The following is a 10788-nucleotide window of genomic DNA, read 5'->3' as shown; positions in this document are numbered from 1 at the left end:
AGGATTTTGGCAATTTTATTTTTTATTTTCAGATTTTTTTAAGATTGGTTGTTTTAAATTTTTTGACATTTCAAATTATTTAATTAATATTTTTAATAATTTTGTGAGTTAATGGAAATTTATTTTCCTTTTTTTTATATTAACATTTCAAAAAATTATAGTTGTTACGTATGTAAAAATCACAAAATTATAATACAAATCTCGAAACAGGTAGAAAATCTCAAGAACGCTTATTAAAATTGTTGAATGGTTTTATGTTATTATAAATTTTATATAATTTTTAAGTACTTTATAAAAAATTAATTTGTTATTGTGATAAACTCAAAAAAATTTTAAACTAATTTTCAAGCTTCGGTATAACCATTGTAAGATACAATTATAATTTAAGTCTTTTTGAAATTGTATAGGAGTTTTTAAAAACATTATACTCTTTAATGTTCTTAGCTTAATTATAACTTAGTTTTGTATTTTAAAAAAATTTAAGCTACTTTCCATATTATGATCAAACAAAATACCAAAATTTTGGGAATCGTCACATTTAAAGTTTATTATACTCATTATTCAAAAAAAAAAAAAAAATGATCAAAGAGTTTGTAACTTTTGGTTTTGCATTCTTACATTTTATTTTTTTAGTTTTAAACTTTTGAGTAGTGTTTATCAATTCAGGAAGAAATTCTAACCTTTGATAAGGATTTCATGATTAGTTTCTTGATAACCTTAAATGTTCATGAAACTAAACAAACAAAAGAAAATGATAGTTTTAGGCGTAATCTTTGAGCTTATTTGGTGTTGTATTTTAATTTTATTAATTTATTAGATATTTTATTACAAGAGTGTGTGAATTATAGAAGAATTGAGTTAATTTATCAAACATTTAAATTATGGGAGAGAGTAATTAAGAATAGATTAAGATGTGGTACTAATGTTTCTCAAAATCTGTTTGGACACATGTCTTGTAGTTATACTATGCAAGTTCTACAATTTTTAAGAGGCTTTATCGAGAAATATAAAGAGTGCTAGTAGCATCTAATTATAATTTGTATTAATTTAGATAAATTATATGATAAAATCCCAAGAGAAAATCTTAGTATCTTTTTCGAACATAAAAGAATTTATAATGCTGATATTGAAGTCCTTAATGATATTTATGCAAAAGCTTATATTTGTGGTCAAACACTAGGTGGTTTGATCTTATTTCAATTATATTACATCAAGGATCTAAGTATGATTTTTATTGTTTTCCTATTTCAATTAGATTACATCAAGGATAAAATTTAACTCCATAACTTTTTTGTTTTATTTGTGAATGTTCTTAATAGGCATTTTCCAAAGTATGTTCCTTGGTGTACATTTTTTACTTATGATATTCTTTTTTTGATAAAACTAAATAAAAATTTATGGAAAACATAAATTTTAGAGGAATTAACTACATGTGATTAATTTTTGTAGTAATATATGTGGTGGTGAGATTATGATATTGGGTGAACATGTCATAAAAAGATTGCATTTTTTTTATATCATGGATGTATTTCTATAAGCAATGGTGTAATGAATGGGTATATTATTAATAAAACTCATGTCTGATGGCTTAAACAGAGGAATGCATCAGGATTTTTTGTGATAGGAAAGAAAACATAAAATATATGGGAAAATTTTATAAAATGGAATTTAGACATGTAATGTTGTATGAAAAAGAATGTTTTCCATTAAAAATCATTAATTAAGTTAAGTGTTTTGATGATAAGGATGCTCTAGTAGATGTGTGGCTTTAAAATTAGAGAAAAAATGTAAAATGAGTATATACGTCAAAGGGTTATATTGGCTTTAGTTGGAAACAAGATTAGATAGAGTCATCTTAGATGATGTAACAGCATAAAGCATTAGTCTTTTGATGACCTAGTTAGGAGAATAGATTTATTAGATTCGCTCTATGTTAAATAAGGTACAGGTTGACCCAAAAGACTTGGTTAAAAAGTATTAGATTTGAATGTGAGTTTTACTCTTAATTTGACATAATGAACAAAAATAATTTCTTTTTAATGGAAAAGATTCTTTTTCATAGACTTTAATTCATATTTGAGTGTCTATCCTCTGTTGTGAGAGATAAAAGAATTATCATAGACTTTAATTCAATATTTGATTATATTTTGAATTTTTGTATAATTTCATGAAGCTTTAAATACTTTTATGTGTGTTTAGATTAGAAATTCAATCAAGGTTAAAGTAAGCATCAAAATCATATGAGAAAAATCTAAATGGACCATGTAATTCTTACAAATATCTCATATGAATCAAATTTTCAAAAGTGATTAAGCATACTAATTATGCATTAACCCTTTTTTCTATCAAAAATAAAATTTCCAAGATTTCGTGTAATCCATATAAATACTACATCCATAACGTTCTCTATTTTTTGAATGTTTTTACAGGTAACATATAAAATTTAACCAAGAAATGAATTATTTATAAAATAGTTATCTTTCATAATAATTTAAATTTAGTTTCTTTATTTTATAAAATCATCATCCATAAATCATCCGTTAGTTAATTGGAATTGACCTTATAATGACTATAATATTATTGTTATATATAAATATGATCATAAAAGGAATATTCAATCTTCCAAGTGTTTGTCATTCACTAATCACGAGTATAAACACTTTTATACTCAACTAAACCTTGTTTACTTTTCTTTATAAAGTATTTTTTATTGCTAATTATTCCATTTAGTTTCTGGAATTTAGAATTTACACATACACAAAACTAATTTTGCACACCTTAGTATACTCCAAACTTTAGATGGGCATTTCTTCATCTCCACACAAATGACCCTATAAATTTTCCAAATTCTTCTAGAAAGCATAAACCATCAATTCAAAAATGACTTGGTCATTATTGACCATTGGAATATTATAGGCTCTCCTAAAACCATAGCATAACTCCATAGGACCATGTGTGCTCCATATTAGAACAATCCCTTAATTTAGGAGAACTATAATTACCTTTAAAATTTTGATAGGTCTTGATAAGGTTTTCATAACCTTATAAAGGAAAAAAGCTTGAGTAGGTTTAATAGGGCCCTTTAACTCTAATTAAACCTAAATAATTCATTTTTGTTTTCATTATTAGAAGATTAATCCTAATTATTTTAACATAATTGCCCAAACAAATTCTTCCATTTTCTTATAAGTATCCCAATAGGACATCCATAGGTTCACTCAACAAAAGCATCACTTTGATTGGCAAATTCAACCAATTTTTATGATTTAATGAAATTAGACTCAATGAAACCTTAAAACTTCATTAATTTGATATCCAATGATAAAATTTGTTTAATTATCCGTAGACTAAGCCCAACCTAGCAAATTATCCCATTTTCTTCAACTTGACCCCTAGGAATCCATGTGGTCTTGCTGAACAAAAATAAATTTATGCATCAAATTAGCTAAATCCTATTGGCATGAGAATCTTTGTGTTGAATACAATAAGATGCAATCTTGGTTAAGCCACTTTGATAACCTATTTCAACATAATTGATAGAACAATTTAAAATCCATATCAAGGGAAATATGATATTTTTAAAGATATATAATCCAATTAAATTTTAAAATCAGATAATATTATTAATGGCCATTATAAATAAGAATATTTGATAGATAATTTTAATTTTCTTCAGTTTTTTTAACTCCTCCAAAGAGAATTGGCCTAAAAAATTAAACAAATTAATAAAAATACTTAATAATTATTTTAGCATCAATGTTCAGAAAATAATATTATTTCAACTCAATCTGCCTATGAAATTTTAGTTATGTAATTTAATCAAATGGGTCAACCTATCAAAATGGGACCCAATAAAAATAAATTCTATTTAATGATATGATCATGAATTTTAATCTTCATGATATTAGTTTTTTTGGTAATGGTTTTACTTTTTTTTTTTTTTTGATAAGTACAAATTTGCATTAAGGGAAAAAGAACAAATTAATACAAGCTAATCATAAAGTGCAAATCACATATTCCTTCTTCAGCAGATCAAACAGTGAAAAAGGAATATCTGAAGTAGAAAAGGAATCGAAACAAAAATTGTCAGCTAAAGCAAGAGTGGCACATAAATTAGCCACCTTTTTACAATTCCTAGAGGTATGTAAAATAACCACCTTATTAAAATAGAAAAAGAATGAGATCTTCTCGGGAATCTGGTTGTTAGTCTTGGATTCCTTCATAGAATCATGAAGGAACTTGATAACATTATAGCTATCACCCTCAATTATTAACCCTTTACTCTCTAGCATCCAATCGGTGATGAATCCTTAATTGAGAAGACAGCATCCAACTCAAGCTGGTTGATGTCCCAATGGAGTTGCTGCTTACCGAAGGCTAGGAGCGGTTTGCCCATACAGTCACGAACAATGCCCCCATTACTAGCCATATTTGAATGAAGCAAAGATGCATCTACATTGATTTTAATCCAATCCGGTGGTGGGGGGTGCCATGTAGGATCAGACTCCCTAAGGAGAGAAGCATCCCAGTTAACCAGCATTGAATTCTTTTTGGTCGCAGTAAAAAGAACATTGGCTGCAATGACCGAGGTGGGAAGAATTGGACCGCCATGTTTAAAGTTATTCCTGCAGTTCCATGAATAGAAGATAGCAGTACAGTATATCTTGACGATGTCGAGGCAGATGTTAGCAAGGCATCTGAGATTTTGGAGATAATTAGCCAACGAGCTGAAAATGAGAATATTGATTCCCCAAGATCTCAACATGTGAATGATCTCAATAAGATACTTACAGTGAACCACAACATGAGCACTACTTTCAACTTCAGAGCACCCTCTAGCACAAAAGTCATTATTTCCAATTCATCTATACATTAAGAACTCGTTGGTGGGTATGGCAAACTTGCCCAATCTCCACCAAAAGAGTTCAATTCTCGGTCTGAGATGCTGCTTTCGGAGCCAGGCTATGTATCCAGAATCATCAGAAGAAACGAGAGACTTGATGGATTCAGCATAAGCCAAAGATGAGATTGATTTCCCAGAGTGTTGATAGAGAAGTTCCATACAATCATCATCACCAGCATGGATATTACAATTCTGAATTATAAGTTAAATCAAACTGATATCAAAATACTACTTAAGCTTGAACATATTCTAGCTGCCATCATCTAGAATGAAATTTTTAAGCTTCAAGTTCTCACGGTTGATGCAATCCGCAAGCATTGGACACTTGTTGAAGCATTTGTCAAGTAACCAAATGTCATTCATGACATTAATACATGCACCGTTACCTATTCTCCACCTGACAATAGGCATAAGGAAAGAAGTTCCATTCAAAATGATGGATCTAGCCGCAGACTGTCCATTCTTAGGCTTATCATTCCAGGTATCCGAGCCATATTTGCCTGTTAAGGATTTGTGAAGCAGAGAAGAGGGATTCTGATAAAATCTCCATGCGATTCGAGCTCTGAGAGGTCTAGTTTTCTTAACTGCAGAAACCAAACCTAAACCACCAAGAGCTCTCGGTAGGCGGAGCTCATCCCATGCAACATAGTGAAGGCCTTTGGTCTCCAAGCTATGGTGCCAAATGAAGTCTCTACAAATGTGGTCTAATTCATAGAGAATTCTCTTAGGGATCAAAGAATGAGTTGAAATAAAGGTAGGCAAGGAGAGTAAAGAGGACATAGCTAGTATCATCCTTCCAGCCATAGAGAGGGATTTGACACTCCACGCATTAAGTTTTTCCAAAGCGTGATCAATAACAAATTGGAAATCTTGCTTAACCAAACGCCTAAGAGCAATTTTGGTACCCAAATACTGAAATTCATCTACAATCTTGAGATCAAACTTGTTACCAATTCTCCGTTTGATAACAGGTCTAATAGATTTGCCGAACATGATTTGTGACTTGGCCTGATTGATGCTCTGTCCAGTCCAACCACAGTAGTCCCTGATCAATTTCATCATGAAACAAAGCTTATTGGAGGAAGCTTGAATGAACAATAAAATGTCATATGCATAAAGTAGATGAGTAATACTCGGTGTTCTAGGAGAGATTTGAATGCCTAGATGATGGCCCCATTGACTGATGACACTGAAGAGGAGCTGAGAGCATAAAATAAAAAGATAAGGCAACATTGGACAGCCTTGTCTGAAGCCACTCTTGGCTTCAATCCATCAAGTGTTCTTTCCATTAAGAAGAATGGAGAAGCGAATGTTAGTAACACATTCTAAAATAAGGAGTGAGAAGTTTTCGGGAATACCGAACCAGATGAGAACCCGCCTCAGGGTCTCCCAGCACATGCTATCAACGGCTTGGGCTATGTCAAGCTTAACCACCATAAGTCCCTTATTATGCTTTGAGAATCTAAATTTGTTGAAAAATTCCAAAGCCAAAAGGCAATGATCAGTCAATGATCTTCCGGGAATAAAAGCCACCTGCTCAGCCGAGACGAGCTTTAGAAATACAGCATTTTAGTCTGTTAACAATCATTGTAGCGACAAATTTATAAACAGTTTGACAGACGCTGATGGGTCGAAAATTAGATGGTGAAACCGGAATTTTGGTTTTGGGAATGAGAACAACCAATGTATCTTTCCAATTGCAATTCATACATCCAGTAGTAAGAAATTTCTTGATGGCCTTCCAGGTTACGTCTTTAACTGTTTCCCAGTAGAATTTGAAAAAAGACGAGGTGTAGCCATCAAGTCCAGGAGACTTATTTTAGCCTTGCTAAAACACAACAGTAGTAAATTCGGCTTCAGTGAATTCATTTTCCAAAGAAGTTCTTTCAGCAGCATTGATTATCTGTTCAGGATGAGCCATAGGCCAGTTAAGATTATTGCAATTCCTGTGTTTCCACTTTCCTTCAAAGAATTAAAAAAAATAGACTTGATGAGGTCTCTGTCTTCAACCATAACATTGTTCTCATCCTTAATCTGTCTGATAAGATTCCCATTTTTTCTTGCCGAAACATAAGCATGATTAAATCTAGAGTTAGAGTCACCTTCCTCATTCCAAGTAGTCTTAGCTCTTTGGTTCCATCACATCAAAAGTCTGAGTAAGGTAATGTTGAGTTCCCTTACCTTATCACGCAAGAGAGCATGATTTTTGGGATTAAGTCCGCCTTCCATTTCCTCTTGTAATTGAAGCTTTACGATGTCACTCTTAAGATCTTCATTAAGAAGAATAAATTTCTGACATTTGTTCATGTTCCAAAAAAAAAAAGAGATTTTAGAGTTCTCTTAGTTTTCTTATTAAGGATATCAGCTTCGTCACCAAAATCATGCTTGCCCAAAGCATTGGAAACAATTTTTCTGGCAGCGGGATAGGATTTCCAAGTGTCTTCAAATCTAATAGTCTTCACTTTGGTGTGCTGTGTATAATCAAATTTGAAAGCAATGGGGAAATGGTCAAAGGCAATCCTCGCCAAGTGCCTTACAGTAGCAGTTGGAACAAGCTGGAGCACCGCTGTGTCTAGAAGGCAGCGGTCAAGACGCTCCTAGATTCTAGCATTACCTTGCTTGTTGTTGCACCATGTAAATCTAGGACCAATCATATCCAAATCATGGAGATCATTGTTACTCATAAATAATTTCATCTCCTTGGGACCATTAGTCATACAAAAACGCTTACCACCCCTTTTATAATCCTTGGAAAGAAGGCAGTTGAAGTTACCACCAACTATGGTAGGTATCTCATCCGTAAGTAGATGTTCTAGGCTGTTCCAGAGGTCTCTTCGGACCTGTAGTTCCTTGTGACCGTAAACCATAGCCACATTCAAAAGCCTACCATTGGGATCATTCAAAGCACCAAAAATACACTGTGGGGAGTGAGCAGTAACATAAAATGTTACCAAATTATTCTTCCATATAACTAAGATACCACCAGTAATGCCAGTAGCTGGTTGATGATAAAAATTCCAGTCATTGCCAATAAGCCTATTGACAAACAGCCTATCAATAAAAGATAGTTTAGTTTCAGCAAGACCAATGAAGAAAACAGCATTGTCTTTCAAAATCTCCTTAAGGTAGAGGGAGGTCTCTTTCTTCTTGACCCCTCTACAATTCCAAAAAAAGAGGGAAGACATTAATTAATTGAAGGGGAAAAGTCCCCGCCTTTTTTCTTGCCTTTGCCTTCAACTCTCCTCTTCCTAGACAATGGTTCAATTGGTCTAAGGAATTTCAATTGGGGTTTTGATTTCAGCTTAATAGACTTATGTTCAGTCGAATCACCTCTGATCTAATCCTCAGAATTGATTAAAGAAGTGTCTGTGACCATAACCTCCATATCACCATTAGGAGAATTACCGCTGTCAGCCTTAGAATCAATATTCAAAGCAGTCTTAGAATTTCCCATAGAACAAGAGGGAACTAACGAGAAACCATCAACACCTTGACACGAGACTTGATTAAAAGGATGCACGTTGGAGTCTTCAAAAACTTATGATATAACAACTGCCTTAGCATCAGATAAAATAGGTGGAATGTTAGTCCCAATAGGATCCGGAATAACTGAGACGGTGTCAACTATATGACTCAATTCCTCATCAACAAGGACATTGAAACTATTGGATAAACAGATATCCACATTATAATTAGCATTCATTAAAGATTCCCCACAACCTGCTTTCGGTGTCTCCGCAAAAGGAGGCTTAACTGGCTTGCTTGTGATGTTATTATTAACATCAAGATGCTTGTCCTGATGATTAATTTCCTTTTCCTTATACTCCATGCAATTCCCAATATGATTCGGTCTCTTTTTAAATTTAACATGAATCCACAACCCATAATTTTCCTATATACTGGAGTGAGAGGTCTCCTGATTGACAGTATCGGTCGGATCATTGTGTGTAGCCTTCTTGAACACACGTTCAGGACAATTGGATTCCAAGTGACCAATTCTGGAACAGTGAAAGCAAAAGGAAGATAGCTTCTTGTACTCGACCTTTTGGAAGAAATGACCTCCCAAACCGTCCACCCAGACTCCCGAAGGGAGTTTGGATTCAAGGTTAACACGAACGTAGATGCGAGCAAATTCCTTTTTGCTCCAATTGAGAGAATTCCCATCTAAGAACATCGGGGTGCCTATTCTTAAAGCAATTCTGGCTATATTGACTTCATCCCAGCAATTTAAAGGAAATAAGGGAAAGCGAATCCAAACCGGAACAGTTAAACCTTTAAGGGATAAAGGCGAAAAAGATGGCAACCATTTGTCTAATCCAACAATGTGGCCACCAATATACCATGGTCCCCCACTTAAGAATTCCTCCATTACATCATTGGGCTTGAAAGAGAAGAGAATCCAATTAAGGCCTAAGGAAGTCAGGTGAAAATTCCCAAACCGGTTCCATTGCTTATGAAGCTCGATGCTACAGATTGAGAACGGAATGTTCTTCCCCAAAACCTTCAGAATAATAGAATTAGAGAGGATCTTGGAATTAGCAATCTCTTGTTCTGAATTCATCTTAACCGCTACCCCATCAGAGGATAATTCAATTGAATTGATATCAAAATTTAATTTGATGTGGTTGGGCATCCTCCAGGCGTTGAGAAAAGAATTCTTTGGTTGTCTGCAACAACGACAAAATCCTCTGCTTTGTTAACAACCAATGGAACAGTAGCAATTGGATTAGTAATGCATCTGAAATTAGACGCACAAATGTTGCAAATTCAGGTCCATGAACTATGTTTTGATGATTGGAAAACACTCTTACTTGACTTGGACTGTCTTTTACTACTGACTTTTCAGGAATCAAAGATCGGACAGAAAAATAGAGCTAGCTCAAGATGGGGTAGATTAGGGTTGAGTCAGTCTGTAATTTTATCTTTCCTTTCTTGAGTCAATTGTAATCTTTGGTGTGACTAATGCTAAGTAACCCTACACACACACACTTGAGAAACTTAGAATTTCTATTTTTACTCAAATCAACCAGGACAATATTTTACATCGTCCTGGATGAACGGGCTTAAAACAGAAAATCTAATCAGGTGTTCTTAATTAAGGCAGCCGTCATTAGCCAATCGACCTGGATGATACATGTATCAGCCAGGACGATAAGCTCAAAAAAGAAAGAAATTGCCGCCATAAACAATTAAGGTATTATGTAATTTTTGGTAATCAGCTAGGACGATCTTGGATCGGCCTGGAGGATATTCAAAATTATGCTTTAATTAATCTGACAAATCAAGAAAGTAATTAAGGATGATTGATACGATAATATCATCCTGGACGATCTATTAAAAACCTTAGTTACTTCTGGACGATAAATATCGGCCAGCATAAATTCAGGGCGATGTGCTGGACGATCGGGATCGGACAGCTTGAATTCAAGGCGATGCTCTGGATGATTTTCTTCTGATTTGAACTGATCGGTGTGGACGATCAAGCCAATTTTCAATCATCCAGTTTGCATTCAGGGCGATGCTCTGGCCGATCTCATGAAATTTGTGCTGATCGGCCAGGACGATTTCCATATCATCCTGGACGATATTGTCGGCAACTTGTAATTAATGAGCTCCTTTGAAGCTCTTCTACTTAAGAGCTCTTGTTCAACATTTTTGAACAATCTTTTACTGCTACCTTGAACTGAGAAGACCTTGAGGAGAGAAAGAGAGAGAGAGAGAGAGAGAGGATCTTGTGAGGGGGAGCTTGTGAGGGGATTCACAATGGTTACTTTAAGGATCGCTCTACTTCTTCTTCGTCTAGAGTTTCTCATCCGTGGAAGGGTCAGTAGAGGTAAGGATTCAACATCTGATTGTGGTTCTTTACCAGCTTCAGGAGGAAGCAA

The 10788-nt window shown here is 33.9% G+C and overlaps 1 protein-coding gene across 1 annotated transcript; it reads right to left on the bottom strand.

Annotated features, from left to right (window-relative positions):
* Window positions 1–8795: 8795 nt before the first annotated feature.
* LOC110099897 lies at window positions 8796–9464 on the bottom strand. The gene has a single exon (XM_020827206.1). It carries the CDS (start codon window positions 9462–9464, stop codon window positions 8796–8798), a length of 669 nt encoding a protein of 222 aa, XP_020682865.1.
* Window positions 9465–10788: the final 1324 nt, after the last annotated feature.

This window comes from Dendrobium catenatum, unplaced genomic scaffold, assembly GCF_001605985.2.
Source record: "Dendrobium catenatum unplaced genomic scaffold, ASM160598v2 fragScaff_scaffold_1351, whole genome shotgun sequence".
Lineage (NCBI taxonomy): Eukaryota > Viridiplantae > Streptophyta > Magnoliopsida > Asparagales > Orchidaceae > Dendrobium > Dendrobium catenatum.
This window is presented reverse-complemented; position numbering and strand designations above follow the sequence as displayed.